Source organism: Lissotriton vulgaris, chromosome 11 (genome assembly GCF_964263255.1).
Source record: "Lissotriton vulgaris chromosome 11, aLisVul1.2, whole genome shotgun sequence".
Lineage (NCBI taxonomy): Eukaryota > Metazoa > Chordata > Amphibia > Caudata > Salamandridae > Lissotriton > Lissotriton vulgaris.
Window position 1 is genome coordinate 950,588,072 of NC_141699.1, and position 21,225 is coordinate 950,609,296.

General features: G+C 45.1%; 1 protein-coding gene across 2 annotated transcripts in view; it reads right to left on the reverse strand.

Moving 5' to 3' along the window:
- The window catches only part of DHX36 (DEAH-box helicase 36), a 378,110-nt gene that overhangs the window by 237,824 nt on the left and 119,061 nt on the right, over nucleotides 1-21,225 (reverse strand). For both annotated transcript variants that reach the window (XM_086944114.1, XM_086944115.1), the window contains exon 8: nucleotides 17,595-17,761. In XM_086944114.1, the coding sequence (XP_086800240.1) occupies nucleotides 17,595-17,761 (167 nt within the window). The remainder of the gene's footprint in view (nucleotides 1-17,594; nucleotides 17,762-21,225) is intronic.

The following is a 21,225-nucleotide window of genomic DNA, read 5'->3' on the forward strand; positions in this document are numbered from 1 at the left end:
CATCTTCAGCTTCAAGCACCAAGAACCTGCGTGACAAAACCCGACGCCACTTCGACCCTATGCACCCGCTTCCTGTGGGTGAGGTAACATTGCAACGCCGGTGTTGCCACACTGGTACACACCTCTAGGGCCGGTGTCTAAAGTTTGGTCCTTCTAGGTTCAGCGGAAGTATCCTTAAACTCTATTTGTGTAACTTTTACGCACCATTGACATTGCATTGGTGCAAGCCGCGCTTTAAGCGCTGCACCCGAATCCCGCGGGCTTTTCCCGACTTCAGCATTGCTAGTCCCGACTGCTCCCAGCGATTCCGTAGGCCCTATGCCTAACCACTGTTTGATTGGTATCTCTTATACCACTTTCTTAATATATGGTTTGAGTGGCCACCCGCCCTCATCCATAATTGTGCAACTTTGTATGTTATACTGTGCTTTTGATTTAACGCTTGTGCCCCTTTGCTCATAAAGAGTACTGGGGATTATTTTTAGAAATAAACACATATATTTTTATAATATATACTTGTGTGGTGTCCTTTCATTTGATATTACAGGACTGTGATTGGTAAAACAGCTCGCTTAACACGACCTCTTGAGTTAAGCCTTTAAGGCTGCTTAGTCTATGCTACCCTTAAGATAGCTTGTCTAATAAGGTTGACTTACAACCAGACACCATAAGGGATTGTTTGGACTGATACAAGGTGATTCCAGAATTGGAAAAATCATATATCAGGCCAACTTCTCACATTGGTGTGCAGCGGTGCGGATTTGAGCTTGCTGTTGTTTTACCATTGCAATCTTTTTTATCAAATTGAAAGATCACATCAAGTACCTTAGGTACATATAAATCAAAAGCTTAGCATTTTAAATTCTACTGAACTTAGTAGTTGTAGATTAAAGGGATTAGCACACCCGGACTACAACTCACTAGCAAGGTACGGTAGGAAAACACTTAGTGTAGGTAAGTGCACCACTTGCACCTCACTAGCAGTCATGTCTGACGCAGGTGGAGCTTCAGGCTCTGTCCCTGTGATAGTTGACCCTACCAAGGCAACTTCCAGCTATGGCAAACAGCCACAAAGACTTGAGTGCCTTGTGCATTGCAAGGGGGCTAAAAAGGGGCAGACACCCCACCATTCCTATCCTGATAGTCATCCTGGAGATGGATGACTTAAATAAGGAGAGTGTAGCTCCCTTAGCTTTAGGAGATGGAGTAACCCACCCTGAGAATGAGACCACTCCAGAAGAGGAAGAAGAGGAGGAAGAGGAGGAGGGCTCAAAAGTAGATGAACCTGAGAATCAGGATCAGCAGGGTAACCAGGTTGTAGTTGCCAGGCTTAACCAGGCCAACTTAAGCCTACATGGGAATGGAGAGGGCCAGCACCTCCCCAGATCCTATAACATAATTCCCACAGGCAATAGAAGGGTGATATCTCCCTCAGGGGACTCATGTTTCTAGTGTCTCCAGGGAATCTCAAAGGGGAATGACTTCCCCCCCCCAGAGGAAAGAGCATAGGGCCAGGATGAGGGCTGTCCAACTTCAAATAGAGAGGGAAGAGATAGCCTTGGCTCAAGCAAGACTTGCTTTAGCAAGAGAACAAAAGTTGTGTGGATTAGATTCCACTGGTGGCAGCAATTTTCCTAGAGAGAAAGACAGGAGCTATGACAATAGAAACCTGACAAAAATGGTGCCCCCCTACAAGGAAGGGGATGACATCCACAAATGGATGACTGCTTTTGAGAGCCTGCATGGTACAGCAGGTTCCTCAGGATCAGTGGGCTGCAATTTTATGGTACTCCTTTTCTGAGAAAGGGAGGGATAGGCTCCTCACAGTTAGACCTGAGGATGCCAAAAACTACTCTGTCCTGAAGAGTGCTCTTATTGAAGGGTCTGGTCTAACCACTGAGCAATACAGGTTGTTGTTCAGAGACACCCAAAAAGCACAGACTCAGGACTGGACTGATTTTGTTGATTGTGCCGCTAAGGCTCTGGAGGGTGGGCTGCAGGGAAGTAAAGTCTCAGACTATACAGGATTGTACAATCTTATAATGAGAGAGCAGATCCTTAATAACTGTCAGAACCAGCTGTTGCATCAATACCTTATTGACTCGGATCTGACCTCTCCCCAAGAATTGGGAAAGAAGGCGGACAAATGGGTCAGAACAAGGATTAAGCAGAAACCCCAGAACCATGGTGGTGACCAGAAGAAAACAGACCAGAAGGGGGGAGATAAGAAAGATAAAGAAAAAGACCAGAAGTCTTCTTCAGGCCCACAAAATTCTAATAAGGAGTGTGGTTCACAAAATGGTAACAAAAAGAAGAAGAATGATGGCCCAAAGATACCTTGGTGTAATACCTGCAAATCAGTTTCACACTGGGGCAGTGAATGCACCAAGAAAAATCCAGTTCCTACCACTGAAGCTCCTAAAGCAACTGCACCCCCTAGAACAGTCAGCAGTGGTAGTGCACAACCTAAGGGCATAGTAGGGTTAACCCTGGGTACTGAGATGGAATCTGGCCTAGTCAGAGTCCCCCACTCAGGCAGTTCTCCTATATGATGGTTCAGTGTGGCTCAATGGATAGAGCGGCAGACCCTGATGCAGAAGTCTAGCCCGGGACCAGGGTTCAATTCCCCGCCTCGGCGGGTCTTGGACTCAAAATTCCACGGACCTGATAATTCTCGCCTCAGTGCCTATTCCAATCATGGAGTCCCACTCTGCAACTCTGGGCAATAGCTTGCTTAATCTCCACAACGGCCCCCACAACGCCAAAGATGCCTGGCCTCCACCTTGGGGGTGCCCAGGAGTGGACGCCTCACAGGGAAAGCCAGGATGGGTTCCACAGAGGTATTCGTACAAGCGCCTTGAGACCCTGGTGGGTGAGTAGTGCGCTATACAAGTATCAATTTACATTTTTTTAAAATTTATTTATGATGTGGACTTATCTTTGACCACTACAGTGAGTCCCAGTAACCTGGGCAAATATAGGCAGACGCCTTTAATCAATGAGAACTGGCTCAGGCCTACAGGGACACTTGTGCCAGTGTCACTATGGTGACACCTGACTTTGTGGCCCCTGTCAGATTGTACTAGGTGAGAGTTACCTAGTGACCAATGCAAGCAACTCCACTACTTTACATAGTGTGGCTGTTGTGAACTTCTCCTGGGGAGGGGTAAATGGCCTAAAGAAAGTTGTGGTAAGTGCAGACCTCCCAGTAGACTGTCTGTTAGGCAATGATCTTGAAAGCTCAGTTTGGTCAGAAGTGGAGTACAGGACTCATGCAGGAATGCTAGGGATTTCAGCACATGTCCTTGCAGTGACAATGTCTCAGGCTAAGAAGTGCCTTCCTTAACCAGTGGTGGATCTTGAAACATTAGACCAACCACAACCCAAGAGAAGGAGCAAGAGGGTTAAGGCTGTGCCTTCCCACTTGCCCCAGGTTGAGGATCAGACTTCACAGGAAGCTGATTCTGCAGTCCAAGAGGAGACTGTCTCAGAGGAACTTGAGCCTGACCAGGTTGAGTTTCTGGGGACAGGGGGACCCTCAAGGGCAGACCTGGGGCAGGCCCAATTAGATTGCCCTTCACTTGAATCCCTCAGACAGCAAGCTGCTGCTGAGGCTGCCGGGAATGCGCAAGGTGCCCATAACGTTTATTGGGATGATGGACTCCTTTACTCAGAGGCTAGAGACCCCAAGCCTGGTACCACCAGGAGGTTGGTCATACCTTTTAAGTTTAGGGGTTTCCTTCTCACCTTGGCCCATGATATTCCCCTTGCAGGACACCTAGGCCAGAACAAGACTTGGGACAGGCTTGTCCCTCACTTTCACTGGCCTCACATGTCAGAAAATGTCAAGGAGTTTTGTCGCTCCTGTGTCACTTGCCAAGCCAGTGGTAAGTCAGGTGGCACAACAAAGGCCCCCCTGATACTACCTGTGGTGGGGGTACCCTTTGAAAGAGTTGGAATAGACATTGTGGGTCCCATGGATCCTCAAACAGCATCTGGGCACATATTTATACTGGTGGTAGTGGATCATGCCACCAGGTACCCAGAGGCAATTCCCCGGAGGACCACAACAGCACCTGTTGTGGCAAAAGCCCTCATTACAGTTTTCTCAAGAGTGGGCTTTCCAAAGGAGGTTCTTTCAGACAGAGGTGCCAACTTCATGTCTGGATACTTAAAGGCAATGTGGAAGGAGTGTGGAGTAAACTACAAGTTTACCACACCCTATCACCCACAGTGCAATGGGCTTGTGGAGAGATTCAACAAGACCCTAAAGGGAATGATAAATGGATTACCAGAGAAGCTTAGGCGGAAATGGGACACCCTTATACCCTGCTTGCTCTTTGCTTACAGAGAGGTCCCACAGAAGGGGGTTGGCTACCGCCCTTTTGAACTTTTGTTTGGCCACCCTGTGAGGGGTCCACTATGTTTGGTGAAGGAAGGATGGGAGTTACCTCTCAAAAAGCCTAAGCTAGATGTTGTGGACTATGTACTTGGTCTCCGCTCCAGGATGGCTGAGTATATGGAGAGAGCATCCAAAAACCTGGAGGCCAGCCAAGAATTACAGAAAGCTTGGCATGGCCAAAAGGCTGTTCTGGTTGAGTTCCAGCCAGGGCAGAAGGTGTGGGTGTCGGACCCAGTGGGCCCAGCAGCACTCCAGGACAAATGGACTGGACCCTACCCTATCATTGAGAAAAAGGGAGAAGTCACCTATGTGGTTGACTTTGGAACCCCTAGGAGCCCCCACAGGGTGCTCCATATAAATCGTTTGAAAGCATTCGTTGACAGGGAGGACATGAGTCTCCTCATGGCCACAGATGGGGATCAGGAGGAAGAGAGTGACCCTCTCCCAGACCTGCTTTCCAGAACCCTGATGATGGTTCAGTTGATGGAGTAGCCTTGGCAGGCAGCCTCCCTGAACAGCAACAGGTGGACTGCAGACAGGTGTTGCAGGCCCACAGACACATGTTTTCACTCACACCCAGTCAAACTAACTGGTGCACCCATGAGGTGGACACTGGTGACAGTCTGCCTGTGAAGAATAAAATCTACAGGCAACCTGACCATGTCAGGGATTGTATAAAGGCTGAGGTGCAAAAGATGTTGGAGCTTGGAGTGATTGAGCCATCAGAGAGCCCATGGGCTAGCCCAGTGGTCCTTGTGCCAAAACCTCATACCAAAGATGGAAAGAGAGAAATGAGGTTTTGTGTGGACTACAGAGGTCTCAATGCTGTCACTAGGACAGATGCTCATCCCATTCCAAGAGCAGATGAGCTCATTGATAAATTGGCTTCTGCCAAGTTTCTGAGCACATTTGATTTGACAGCTGGCTACTGGCAGATCAGGTTAGCAGAAGAGTCAAAAGCCAAAACAGCATTCTCTACCCCTAGTGGACATTATCAGTTTGTGGTAATGCCCTTTGGTTTGAAGAATGCACCTGCCACCTTCCAAAGGTTGGTGAATCAAGTCCTTGCTGGGTTGGATGACTTTTGCGCAGCATATCTAGATGATATTGCTGTCTTTAGCTCCACCTGGGAGGATCACCTGATCCACCTGAAGAAGGTTCTGGAGACCCTGCAAAAGGCAGGCCTGACTATCAAGGCTACCAAGTGCCAGATAGGGTAGAGCAAGGTTGTGTACCTGAGCCACCTAGTAGGTGGGGGTCAGGTTCAACCATTGGAGAGCAAGATCCAGACCATACAGGACTGGGCTCCTCCAACTACCCAGACACAAGTCAGAGCCTTCTTGGGCCTGACGGGGTATTACAGAAAATTTGTGAAAAACTATGGGTCCATTGTGACACCATTGAATGACTTGACATCCAAGAAGATGTCCAAAAAGGTTCAGTGGACAGTTAGCTGTCAAAAGGCATTTGATGACCTGAAGAAGGCCATGTGCTCTGCACCTATCCTGAAGAGTCCTGACTACTCCAAACAGTTCATTGTACAGACCAATGCTTCTGAGTTGGGGGTGGGAGCTGTGCTTTCACAACTTGATCAAGATGGTCAAGACCAGCCCATTGCTTTTATTAGCAGAAGGCTGACCCCCAGGGAAAAACGTTGGTCAGCTATTGAGAGGGAGGCCTTTGCTGTGGTTTGGGCACTGAAGAAGTTGAGACCATACTTGTTTGGAACTCACTTCCTAATTCAGACAGACCATAAGCCCCTCTTGTGGCTAAATCAGATGAAGGGTGAAAATCCCAAACTGCTCAGGTGGTCCATTTCCCTACAGGGGATGGACTTTACAGTGGAGCACCGCCCAGGGACTGACCATGGTAATGCAGATGGTCTCTCCAGGTACTTCCACTTAGAACATGAAGACTTATCTGGTCAAGGTTAAGTTTAATGTCCCTGTGTTTGGGTGGTGGGGGGGGGGGGGGTTGTGTAGGAGAGTAGGGTCTGCTATCCTATGGTCACCCCAATTTTTGCTTTTTGCTTCACTGGTTTTCGACTTGCTGTGGGCCTGCTAATCAGACCCCCAGCCTGCTGTTCTCTCTCTAAATTTATTTGTAATACATGTGCTATAGGTACATACCACAATTGGAAATGGACTCCTTGTCAGCCCCTGTACCATGCACTATAGGTGCTCAGGCCATAGGTGCCACCAAGGCCTACCAGGGGCTGCAGCATATCTTTTGCCACCCCTGGCTGGTTCTTAAATTGACACAACTGGCTGATCACTCAGCTGGGGCAAGTGGGTGTAATCACCCCTTGCTTAGATATAGTATATATAGTATACCTATATCTAAACCTATATCTTGACACATATAAACCTGTGAGCCACTCCTATGGAAGGTCTTATCAATCCTGAAGGCAGAGTGCGTGGTTTAATGTGAGATGCAGCTCTGGCATGAGCTCAGCCTGTCTGCAGCTGTCGGGAACAACTCCCTAAGCTGTTCCGGGATAATGCCAAACCGTATACTATTAAGTGCCTTATAATCCTTGCGGCTATATAGCAACTTTGGTTTGGCTTTATCAAAACATGTCGTGTAAGGTGTCATACGATTTGGAATACTATCCCCTCGACAGTTCTGTCGACGGGGATAGCATTCCACCCCTCTAGAGGGAGAAGACATGTTACTTTACTGAAACGCGGTTGATTTTTAAAAGAGCCTCAGATCCACAAAATGGATGCTTCTGCCACAGACACAAGTCTGACCTCCTGCTGCCGACCGAAACTCAGCAGAGGAGGCCTGGACAAAGGGTTTCCTGTCACAGGGAGGTGTCACACTACCCCAGACATGAGATAGTGGATTGTAGCAGGGAGGTTTGAAAGAAACCAGACACTGCCTGGGGAGCACAAGGCTGCCTCTTGCATAATCCGGCCAAACCGGTTCTGGGGCACACCAGCCCCAGTCCCAGCGCGGCCTGGATCAAAGGGAAAGGGGTGTATCCACCCCCTTCCTGGGTCCCACCCATAGGAGGGGACCTAGCAGGTAATCCAGCCCCCTAGATTGGTATAAGAATGGGAGCAGTGCCAACGCACTCAGATTATCCTGATGAAACATTTGAAACGAAACTCTGGACCCTTCGACATCCTACTCAACGTAGAAGACTGAAGAATCTCCCTTGTGGTCAAGGAGTGACCACCCTGTGCAAACAGGCACCATCCAGCACCTCGACGTCTGCTTTGTTGCAGTTCCCGCCGGAACTCGAGCGACAGAGATAGACGAGATCAAGCTTGCCTGCCTTCTTACAGCCCGATCCACAGATCCTGCAGAGCTGAGACCCGTGGAGGCGACCGGAAGCGTGGGGCACACCATCTTGAAAAGACCACGAGACGCTGACCGTGCAGCCCACGAGTGACCCTCGAAGCTGTACACTGGGGTTTGAGAAGCCCCAACCCTGAGCCACTCTTGCACCGTAGCTCACCCCTCTACACTCGACGAGTGCTGCGTGGGGCCCTTCTGCTTTCTTTGGCCCAACGTGTTGGCCCGGTCACTTGCCAGCTGGCTTGTGGCCCCTGTGCCGACGAAAACCTAAAACCGACTTGCTATTCTGGTTGCTCCAGACTTGCACCAGCTCCTCTGAAAAGGAGCACCCGCTCTGACCCTCCTGGTCTGAGTGAGAAGCAATCTTCCGGTCCTGCGTGGATTGCTCTTGCCAAGTGTTGTTTTCTCCAATCTTGAAGCTGACTGCGCCGACGGTGAGAGCCTGCGTGGGACAGATCGTGACCTGCTCCTGGACGTCGCAGATGCCCCAGAGCCCACGTGACAGCGGAGAGAAACTCCTCGACAACCACCTGATTGCGCCCGACATTGCCTGGTTCCGTCCTGGTTCCACCCTGGTCACTGCTGAGTGACTCAGACTGTCCCCTCTGCTTTCAGGTACTTTTCTACTCTGATCCACCCTTGGATCACACCGGACACTTCTCCTTCACATCGCCTGCAGCATCTTCAGCTTCAAGCACCAAGAACCTGCGTGACAAAACCCGACGCCACTTCGACCCTATGCACCGCTTCCTGTGGGTGAGGTAACATTGCAACGCCGGTGTTCTCACACTGGTACACACCTCTAGGGTCTGTATCTAAAGTTTGATCCTTCTAGGTTCAGCGGAAGTATCCTTAAACTCTATTTGTGTAACTTTTACGCACTATTGACATTGCTTTGGTGCAAGCCGCGCTTTAAGCGCTGCACCCGATTCCCACGGGCTTTTCCCGACTTCAGCATTGCCAGTCCCGACTGCTCCCAGCGATTCCCTAGGCCCTAGGCCTAACCACTGTTCGATTGGTATCTCTTATACCACTTTTTTAATATATGGTTTGAGTGGCCACCCGCCCTCATCCATAACTGTGCAACTTTCTATGTTATACTGTGCTTTTGATTTAACGCTTGTGCCCCTTTGCTCAAAGAGTACTGGGGATTATTTTAGAAATAAATACATATATTTTTATAATATATACTTGTGTGGTGTCCTTTCATTTGATATTACAGGACTGTGATTGGTAAAACAGCTTGCTTAACACGACCTCTTGAGTTAAGCCTTTAAGGCTGCTTAGTCTATGCTACCCTTAAGATAGCTTGTCTAATAAGGTTGACTTACAACCAGACACCATAAGGGATTGTTTGGACTGATATATGATGTTTCCAATTCTGGAACCACCTTCTATCAGGCCAACTTCTCACAGATATCACAGAGGCATAACTGCTCATGTAGATATGTCCTCGCATAAAATATAATGTACCCTCCCAGAGGGCTCTTAAGGACTGCTGTAGGGGTGACTTGAATATATTAGATGCAGTGACTTTGGCATGGCACACGTGTGCCATGTCATGTTTTCACTTATGGTTTGCACCATGTCACGTAGCCTGCAATGGCAGTCTGAGTGGAAATTGTATGTGGGTCCCTTAGGGTGGCAAAAGATATGCTGCAGCCCTTAGAGACTCTTAGTACCCATGCACTAGGTACCTGGAGTACCATTTACTAGGGACTTACGGGGTGCTAAAGACCTTAGCCAATTGTAGCACAATTAGACAACACATTTCTTAGGGAACGAGCACTGGCACTGACGGTCTGGTTAGCAGGCCTCAGTGCTCTGTTGGAGTAATGCACCTCCCCGGCCAACAAGCCAAGGACTGAGCCACAACCTGGGAGAGACTTCCTAGTCTGTCAGGCGAGGAAGAGAGTAAGGGAACAGGCTGCATTGTTGCAGGGCCTACTCTGCCTCACATTTTCTGTCCATGTCACTGCTTCTTTGCAGCTGACCTTTCCCAACAGTGACAGGATCCATTATAAAAAGCACTAGATCTGTTTGACCTTCTCTCCTTTAGGTTATCTACATAACACCACTAGTGTGTTCCTTTACAGCTCTACAGGAAAAAAAACAACTTAATTCTCAAACACAAAATCTGCGCTGGCCCAGGTTTCTTGCAAACATAAAATCATAGAAGTAAGGTGCATTACATAATTCAATTTCGCATCATCTTCCCCTAGGCCTGCCATTTTCCAGAGTAAAAGTGTTCCCCTGGGTTTACCTCCCCGCAGCCAGGTACATTAGATTACTCCTGAGATCATTCAATGTTCCTGCAACCCAGCTCCATTTGAATAACTCATCCTCCTGCTCAGACCCAAAGGACACAACTCTATTTATAAAACTACCCCCCATGACGTACCGAAACTGTATCCTTAACACTACCAAGGGGGAAGGAATTAGCAGGCCCCATTGATACTGAATACAGAAATGTTTTCTGACTAGTCATCTTAGGAGTATTAACATCACATTCTCTGTTGCACCCTGTACATAGAGACACTGGTAGCCATGTAGTATTATCCAAGTCTTCTTTATTGGTTCCATGTCAAGGCAGCATCAATCTCTGCCCAGCCAGCTCTGGTCAAGTACTAGCCATGTACCAGCCCCACCAGGAGAAGCCTGCCTAGCTGCTCAGCCCATCTCCAACTGTCACCACTCATCCACACAGGCACCCAGGCATTCCAAGCATCACAGTCACACCAACATTCCGTTACCACCTCTCACTTTAGGCTGATTGCATATAAATGTAATACTTAGTATATAACACTCTACCTCATGCTCTGCACAAGTTACACCAATACCCATTTTAAGTAAATAATCAAAATTAGCTTTACAACACTCTTTAAACCAAATGTTATTCTAGATGTAGGCAGCAAAGCATATGCATTTAGATAAACATTTTCAATGACGCCACTTGTCACCGGTCTCTATTTCAGTTAAGGAATGAAGAATAAAGTGAATACTGAGAGGACTCAAATCCTGATTAAACAAAATCATGAAATCCAACATATTCGATTTCTGGGCCCATTGGGCCTTCTTTCAATTTGTTTGATTTGAACACAGTTTTTCACTCAAGGCACTGGGATAGCGCGGAAAAAAGGATTTGCCTTCCCGTTTAGGGGTCTTGGGGGCCGTGGATGCTGCCTTGAAGGCATCTTTTCAGTAGGGGATACTGTTGATGGAATTAACTCCATACCCCGCCACTCGGTAGGGACCCTATGGGGGGATCAACATCAACCTCTATTGCTTTCACTCCCTGTTTTTCATCCAGCATCGGGATTTTCAATATCTGCACTGAAGACTCTCGCACTACCTAACACAGACCACCTTTTTGGGCAAAATACTCTGCGTCCAGCCTCTTCAAACTCATCGATTATCACCTAAGGAATAGCACTTTCTAAAGAAACAGGCACAGTGTCCATTTTTGGTGGAGGCACGGACCTTCATATTACTACTCATAGGGGAGAGGGAAACTTGTTCAGCATTGCCCACAACTGATGCCTTGCAAATTTCAATTTTGTGAATCTGTGTATCATAACAAAGTATTTGCTTTTTTCTCTTTCCCTTATGCTTATTAGCTCCTGAGCCCTTTGGGTTCAAAGCCCTATCTTCTACCCCCCCCCCCTCCCCTCCCCCAGGTCATTCGCTTTTTCATCCCAATTTCAATTGAATAATTAAGCGACAGCTCACATACCACTGTTGAAGTTCACTTGGTTCCAGAATGAAATGACCACTTTTATTTGGATGTAGTTTAGAATGTCAGTTCACTAATGACCCGCTTGAGACCAGGTGCCCAGCACTTCAGGCACACCGCAAAATCACCCTCTAGTCCTATCTGCCAGCTCCAGACAGGGGCAGTGAGAAACAGCAGAAGAAAAGTGGGCCAAGAACGAGGATGGAGAGGGACAGGCAAACAAACAATCTGAACCATACAGTAAGTGGGGAGCAGGCAAGAACTAAAATGGCAGATGCTATGATGGTGCAAATGCAAAGCGGCTGATGACAAACACATTTGGCCGACTTACCCGACATTGAAGAGAGAAGGAGCAAGATAAAAGATGCGTCCAGCCACTCCAGTATCCCACCATACTGTATCTGCAACTACTTCAATTTTTTAAAATTGAACCTTAGGAAAGCTACTTAATATGAATCACTATCCTAATGGAATCACTGGGGGGCAGGTGGGCAGTTTATGATTTCAAGGAAGATTACAATAATGGAGAAATTGGAATAGAAGCTAGAACTAGCCCTTCTGTTGCACAAGACATTCATTAAACCCATCCAACCAGTAAAAGCAGGAAGATCAACAAGACGACAATCCCTTGAAATCAGGAATGAGTTAATGAAACCAGTTGCCCAAGTAAGTCTGTCCCACTTGGGTTCACTCAAAAAAATAGGGAGAGGTAAATGTCTATGAAGGACAGTCTCCTCATATTCCAGAGACGATAGCTGAGCCATTCTATAGGAGAATGACCACCTAACCTATTCTGTCCCTCACTCGCATCATCAAGCTCATTAGGCAAATGCCTATTGTTTAAAAGGATCCTCCCTCACCCACACAGACTTTGGGTGGCATGCTTCATCGTCGGTTCCTCATCCAGCCTAATATTCCTAGATGAGCTCAACCCTAACCCGTAACAATCAAAGAGGGGAGCTCTTGATTTTATGTAAGGATCCTATATTACAATTTAAAATAGCCTCCAAGCCCCTTGAATTTCTTTACCTTCAGAGTATTTGGACTACATCAGGCTTCAAAAAATCATTACAATTTTACTAGACCTCCAGATCTAGTAACTTGAATAATCTACTCAACCTAATTGTAATGTACTTGACCCATAAATGGTCTCATTATGTCATTCTAAGCAAATAATTTTTAAGAGCCACCTTTTTCACTATCACATAAGAGTACCTTCTTCAATGCGAGTTCATCATTTAGGGTGCAATTTTTTATATATATATATTCGGTTTAATTTAATAGACTAAACATTTGTTCCATGCATAATAAGGATAAGACCACATATAGGGTACATACGACACCTGACTTGCTTCTTAGTTCACTAATAGCATTGACAACAGGATGGGGCAGGAATGTTTCTCAGTTCATCTTTAAAAACTCCCTTTTAATTAATAGATTGCTAAAGCATGAGATGGTAGTGCACTGTCATTCACAGACAGCATATTTTCCACTGAAATGGCAAAAAATATTGCCACTAATGTGCAGTTTTACTTATAAAACTAAATAGTGCATGACTAATAACCTATGGAAATTGGGTTTCTGTTTCTGCAAACATTTATCAATTGCACATCACCAAGTGCCCCGATTTGATTTTTCATCCTTTTACAATATTTTTTCATCACACATAATTACAAAAACAGTGCCATCATAACAAATGAAAATTATTTTGAAATGTTTATACAGTTCACTTTTTAGCTATTTAAATGTGTGTTGGATAAAACAGGACATCCTACTGCCTTTCATTTCACACTTTTTGTACAGTACGTTTGTCAGACAGTAAACGTTACAAAATCCCCAAACTTTGCAGTCAGAGAAAGAAAAGTAATTGTAGATGTAAAGTAATTTTTTACCTCGGTCTTTAAATACAGAATAAATATGACAAGATAAAACAAGGTTTAAAGGCATCTTTAATGCTCCTTCAGTTTGTGAGTGAACAGAACATCAGTTGTTTTATCAGCTCCTCAGAAGGGGAGAGTAGGCCCTAAATATAGCTCGGCCTGATAAAATATGACTTTCCATAGCAAGTGGGCGAATACATTTGTTGAGGCCAGTACATTAAAAATAGAAGACAACATGCTTAGAAAGAACTACTTCCCCCAGGTCTATTAAGGACGCTATGTTTCAGCTAGCTTTGTCACCTGTCCCCGTGGGTCACCCAACATTCTTCAGAAGCAAGTAGATCCCCAAAACTATTGCATCCAAACATATTTGTGTATTGCACATTCAATGAATGCATGGAACAGTCATATATATATTTATTTATTTTAAATATCTTTATTGTATTTTTAAATTTTGCAGACATACAAATAAAAAAAAAAAAGAACATTATATCGGTGGCATCATAACATACATAAACAGTGTTTTGGCAAAGTAGAACATTCTAGCGATAGTCACAGTTCAGTTACAGTAGCGAATTGTGCAACAGCATACTGTGGGCAGACGTTGTTCATATCAGTCATATTACATTACACCTCTGTGCATTACAGTAGGTATCTCTTTATTAGTACATGCCTCCACTGAAGTGGATTAATGCTACGCTGTAACTTATGATTTATAGTTACTTATATCGTGGGATACACCTTGCATTGGATTGCCTCTGCCAACTAGCTGGAAGTCTGCTGGCCATATTGTGCTGAAAGATATTTTTATTGATTATGTAAACTGAACTGAAATATAGGAACTGCCATCGAGAGTATAATATTTTTAGGTCGGGATGGGTATAGCTAGTGTATCCTGTGTCCGGTAGTTCGATAGAGCGTCTTAAGCTGGTGATGCATGATGTTAGGGTCTCGTATCTGCTAATGGGCAGCTATGATCTCAGGCAGATTGTATGAGAAGATATCCGCCTCCAGCGGCTGCCATTACAAAATAGTACCACGTTGTACAATGCCTTTACGTGTCAGCAGCCGCTCCAGGCGCTGCGGGTTCCTGTAAGTCGGTGACAGCGTAGTGGCAAAATGCCTCATAACCCAGAGTTCGGGACTGCTAGTCCGCTTTTGTCGGTAGGGGCAATTAGCTTCCATAAAGCCAACCTGGGCCGTCCCTTATTCCAGATTAGGTCATGGAATAGGCCTTCCAGGTCACGAAACGTCCTAGCCGGGACGTAGACCGGTATGCTTGAAAAATAATACAACAGTTTTGGTAGGATTATCATTTTTATCAGCGGTATAAAGCTCATTCCATTCAATGAGAGGGTCTTGCAGAAGCGCACCTGTGCTCTAATTGCGGAGATGGCTCTAGTTCGATTTCCATCTAATATATCCGCAGGGGACGATAAATGTAAATGCCCAGATATCGAAATGTGGTATGATACCAGGCAAGAGCAGTGCCATGTATGTGTACATTAACCTCAGCAGTGTGTTTGCTGAATGCATAGACCCCTGATTTATTCCAATTGACTTGGAGACCTGATAGTCTTTCAAACTCTCTGAAAGTGTCAGCTATTGATCCGGGGATGGCATGTAGGTCTTGTATATATAACGACAGATCGTCTGCGTACAGCGAGACAGCATGCGATCCATCACCCAGTGGTATGCCCCACTCTTCTCCCCCCCTCTCGAAGCATCACCGCCAGAGGCTCCATGGCAAGGGAGAACAGCAATGGGGACAAGAGGCACCCCTGCCTCTTTCCCAGTCTCACTTGGATAGCGTTTGAGACAAGCCTGACCGTTCGATGAATCCAACTGTGGGGCGTTGGTATAGTAACTGGCTCATATTTAGATATTGATCGCCTAAATCTAATTTGCGCAGTACAGCCGCTAAATATGGCCACTCCAGGGAATCAAAGGCTTTCTCCAAGTCTAATACCAGGCAGCCAGATCGTGGCCACCTGTCTAGTGCGTATTGTTGGACCCTAAAGAACCTGCGGATATTGAGAGATGTATTTCTGGTGGAGACAAATCCAGGGATGTGGAATTCCTATAGCCCGACGCCCAGGACATATTGTTTGGGGTCAAGGGCAACAAGTTTTAATGTGCATTTTGTCCTTGGGACAAGCAGGCCCAAACCCCTGAAGCACAGACCCTTTGGCTGCCAGTCTGCAGTACCACATTAAGGATCAAGGAAGTGCACTGCCTGCAGTTAAGTTAATATTTGTATGCATATGTAAATGCTGTTCAAACTTGTATTTATGGTTCAATAATTGAGAGCCTTTATTATTATTTATTTTTATTTATTTATTTTTAGAGTTTTCTATAGCGCGAACTTGAACCGATTAGGTTATCAGAGCGCTTTACATAGCACCAGTTCTGTTACATGTTATCACAGCAGTTTACATAGAATCAGTTACGTTGCACATTTCAGGATCTTGAACCGATTAGGTTATCAGAGCGCTTTACATAAGACAGCATTCGATGTCCAGTGCCCTCCTCCGCCGTGTAGCGGGGGACCACTTCCAGCCCTCCCTTAGGCTGAGCGCTCTCAGTAAATGTAAGTTCTGACTGCACTACTGACAGTGGTTCCAGTATAAAAATGTGGACACATGGTTTCAAAGTTTAGCAATATGAGGCAATGCATAATGCTCCCAGAATGCTCTCTAATTAGATGCAAATATTTGCAGAAACTTGAAAGCAAGATTAATGATTCTTTTCTTTCAATATAAAATGTCCCTAAAAAATGAAAGTAGGAAACATTTTTTTTTGCTTAACTACTGTAAAATTTCAGGTACCATTTCTTTGCAGCATCATTTAGTAAAATGTTTTGATGCATGCTAGTATTTCCCCAAAATATTCATATTAGAAAGTCAGTGTAACCAGTTTCAAGAAGATGTTGGGAACATAAAAGTAAACAAGCAATGGCAAGCCAGTAGGTCTGAAATGGTGGTCAGCTTTGTAGCTTTGGCAATGCGTGACTTGTTGTGGCATGGTTTTTTAAAACCTTATTGATGTGAGAACTGCCGGACCCTCACCATTATAACAAACATTGGCAAAAGCAAAAATTGCTTTTAGTCTAAAAAAAGAACACACTTCCACGTTAGTTACTGGCACTGAACAAAACTACTTTGTGCGCCGATATGCTCCTTATGAAAGAGCAGAATGCTGTCACTCAAGTGAAGCCAGCCGAAACAGAGAGAATATTTTAATAAACACTAAAGGTCATGGTTAACACCAGACCAAATTAGGGGCCCAATAATTAAAGAAAGTCTCAAAAGTGCACCCTTGGTTTATGTCCTTGCATTAAGGGCAGCTATATGGCTTTCGTGAATTCACAAGAATTTAAAGCAGTAGGGCAAGAAATAGTACTCCTAGAAAATTTTTGTGAACTGCATTTTAGCATGCCTAAATATGCATGTGTACATTTGCTCATGCAAAAACCTGAGTGTTTGCAAGTTTATTTTCCCTCCAACCACTTTTTTCCCAACTCTGGAAGAAGGTTTAAGTCTGCCATTGTCAGGAGTAAATTTCCAACTTTTTTCAATATTGGAAAAAATTAGGGAAGAGTTGTTGAAAACCCTTAAAACATGTGAGTTAGTAGGTTTGCACAGACTCAAAAGGACATTCCACCCCTGGAACTATTGTTTACCACAACCTTCAGTCCCAGTATGTAGATCTGTGGAAACGTAGCAACATAAAGGTATTACTAGTATTCAAATACTACTATGGTATGAGCCCTGGCATAATCATAGAGGCTATATAAGAGCTCTTTTATAATGAGATTGATGCCATAATTTGTCGCCGCAAAACATGGCACCAAAGGGACAAGTGGATTTTGTTACAGGGCAAGTAGATTTATGAAGCAACCTGCCCCACGAACAAATAGATATTTTAATAAATTCCACACCCCTGAAATCCATTTTGGTCAGGGAGGACCAGAGTCCTTACTAGTGGGGTCAGGCGTTTAGCAAAATGCATAGTACAGTCATGCCTACAAATAGACTCTCTCAGTAGCTGTTGCTTCGATGGTCACTCGTGAACTACCCAGTGTCCCTCTTGTTCGGGACAAAGCAGTACCAGAATCGGTGTGGATTCAGGGGAAACCTGTGTGTATGTGTGATGAAGGGTTCCACATGCCTGCATTCTATTCTGAGACAAAGACCTCAAAAAACAAATAAACTAATGCATGAAAAAATGTCAGTATCTTTAAATTTCAGTAATTTTGAGATGTTAAACTCACCAAAGTACGCAGAGAACTTCTCAGCATTCAATGTTGCGCTCATTAGTATCACCTTAAGGTCAGCTCTCTTCGTGAGAAGATCTTTCACAATTGACATTAATACATCAGACTGTAGATTTCTTTCATGGATTTCATCCAGAACTATGTGGCTCACACTAGTCAAGTGACTGGAACCAAATAAAAATAGTTTATTGAAAATGTCACAATCCCTCTACCACTATTCCCAATAAATGCTCTCTTGTAACTAGCCCTGCTGACACCCACTTGCTCACACTTGTAGACATTCCTAGTCTAGCTAAAGATGGACACTTCACAGATTAATAACCTTTCCAGACACATTGTTAGGAGCCACCAGATTCACTTCAAAGCTCTATTAAAAAATATCTCATCTATTTATATACGGACATGTTAAATACTGACCTGTAAGCTCCAGGCAGAAGATCGGACTAGAAAAACACTGGAGATTTTACACACATTATGGTCACCCAGTTATTCAGAGCCCATTTCAAACCAGAGTGTACTTAAATGTGCAAGTCAAATACTAAGAAAGAGGAAAGAGTAATCATACATGGCTACTGCACACAAACTCCTGTGTGACATGCTAGTTAAAAATATGCATTCCCAGAATTCCTGAGGTTTTCCATTGGTTGCCATATGATTGGCAAATGTATGCTCAGATTTTATGTGACAGTTCAAACCCCATGGCAGCTGCACCACTACACAACTGCCACTTACTTGTATACCTCTTTTGAAAAACTTGTTGAACATTCATCTCTTTCAAAATTTAGAGTTTGAATGCATGTATAAGACCACTCAATCAGCCATTCCAGAATTGTTCTTCTCGGTGCAGCAGAAACATCATTCACAACTTTTAGAGATTTTCTAGGCATAGAACCTATGATTTGTTTTAATTAAAATGGTGGAATACATCTCCATATGTATAGGTTCATCTTATTATGAAACTAAGATTAGCTTTCACATGATAACTGTGGTCCCAAGAACATGAAGACTATAAAGAAAAAATATATACTCTGCAGCATTCACGACCAGAGCTTAAATAATGTATGGTAAGAACTTGGTCACCATTTACAATTGAAAGCAAGAAATATTAAATTTTCCATTTGAAAGCAGAGTGATCCAAGAGGCAAAATGCTATTTTGACTGAGGTAATAGAAACTATAGAACTGTTTGTGCAAGCAGATTTCAACAATGGAAGATGAAGTAAGCAATTTTTTCAGATGGTGATAAACCCCAGAGGCCAACTTTAAATAATTTTCATTCGAAACTGAACCTAGATTTTTTGCAAACAATGGTACAGCATAGCCATAATGTTCTCCCATTCATAAACACTATTAAAGGTATGTCTGGAAATGTTTTCAACAGCTTTACGATACTTAGAAAGCAATGCAAAGTTAAATCAATTTCCCCTTGAGAGGTCTAAAAACATGCTCTGGAGAAGTTGCTTACACAGTATTCTATGGTCATAACTTTAAGCTCCTATTTGTTGTAGTGACTGCAAAACAGATGTGTTGGTTGTTTGCTCACTCCGGATTGAAAGGATGAACTCAGTGATTATCAACATTAACTGAGTTATTACTTGATTTTCATTATCAAAATTACCAGAAAGAACATTTTTACCTGAGGATTTTAGCCAACATCCAATGTATTATAATTGAATAATATGGTTAACTTTCTAGAGTATGCATTCATTTTGTAAATGTAAATGTAAATGTACAGGAATTTATATAGCGCAAATCACCGAGCGGTTTCTAAGCGCTTGCTTAGGGAACTCGTCCTGGTATTCCCCTGCAAGATAACCCCGGCAGGGTATCCACACGGTGAAAGTCCGGCATCCTGCCGCGAGGGGCCATTGTGGAGATTAAGCAAGCTATTGCCCAGAGTCGCAGAGTGTGAACCCGTGAATCGAGTAGGCACCGGAGCGAGAATTGTCGAGTCCATGGACATTTTTAGGACTCAAGACCCCGCTGAGCCGGGAATTGAACCCTGGTCCCGGGCTGACCTCTGCTTCCAGGTCTGCCTCCTCTAACCAGTGAGCCACACTTCTCCACTTTGCAGGCTGAAATAAAAATGTTATCTTTATTAACCCCTTCGCTGCGGCGGCTATTCCGCCGCAGCGCTAAGGGGGTGGGGCACCCGCGCGGCGGCTCCATACTAGTGACGGAACCGCTCCGTCACGGCTCGCGGGCGAGCCGTGCTTGTGACGGAACGGTTCTGTCACGAACCCGCCTGCCCATCAAAGCGTCAGCGCAGGCGCGAAATCAGCGCCGCGCAGGCACGGTGAGCGGGCCGTGACGGAACCGTTCCGTCACAAGCACAGCTCACCCGCGGCTTGTGACGGAGCGGTTCTGTCACAAGCATGGGAGGGGTTAAATAGCAAAAAACATTTGATGGACAGAATGCAGAACAATGCCATACATTCACCCCAGTACAGAGATCTGGGCCTAAATCCATCGTTTTTTTGCTCACCATGCCATTCCAGTTTGAACTTCGCCATATGCAAATCAGTCTTTACTCTGAGCCCCATGGAGACAGTCCAGCCCGAACTGCCAAGCCAGGTTCTCCCGGGACTCGAAACAAACATCCTAGTACCGGTTTCGGGCTTTCAGCCCTCATCAGTCAGGATAGCTTGATTCAAGTGGCATGAAGGGCACGGGACTCACGTCTGAGCATACCCGTCCCACTCGGGGTGACAAATGCAATGATGACGGCTGATTTGCCGGTCGAGGGAAGACATGGCTTGGTAGTTCGGGCTGGAATGTTCCCATGAGGCACAGGGTCAAACTGATTTGCATATGGCCATGTCTGAACTCGGGTGGCGGAGTGAGCTAAAGAATGATGACGGATTAAACCCAGATCATTTGACTGGGGGTGAGTGCTTGCATTGTTCAACACTCCGTCCATCATCCCCTTTGGTTTTGCTTTGTTCGCCCTAAGTTGGCAGGGTATGCCCAGACCTGGGTCCCTTGCTCACTTTGCCACTGGATTAGAGCTAGCCTGGCTGATGACGGCTGATTAGCCAGAAACCGGTCCCAGGATGCTTGTTGCCAGTCGAGGGAAGACAGGGCTTGGCAGTTCGGGCTGGACTGTTCCCATGAGGCACAGGGTCAGACTGATTTGCATATGGCCATGTCTGAACGGGGGTGGAGGAATGAGCTAAAGAATGATGATGTATTAAGCCCAGATCATTTGACGGGGGTGAGTGCTTGCACTGTTCAACACTCCGTCCATCATCCCCTTTGGTTTTGCAATATACCAGGAGCTTAAGGATTTTCCAATGATAGAGGACCCACTTCATGATGTGTCAGAGTCTACCTTAGGGCAGGCTTGCAAAGATTAGTCTTCAAGTAGGTCAGACGTGTTTCAGAGTTTCCAGGTAAACCTCCAAAAAATAAATTCACTGAGGTTTGCATGGTTGTGCAAAAAACACATACCTTGACACACAGTCTGGCCTTTCATTTTAAAACTACTTGTTCATCTCAAAGCAGAGACAATGGATCTTGTATAGGAAAAATTATCTTGTATATGCGTGGTTAAGGCAAGCGTGGTTGTGCTTCCGTTTCGCTTGTATATACTCTTTTAGAACCCAATCTGTTGTCAGGCAAGATTTAAA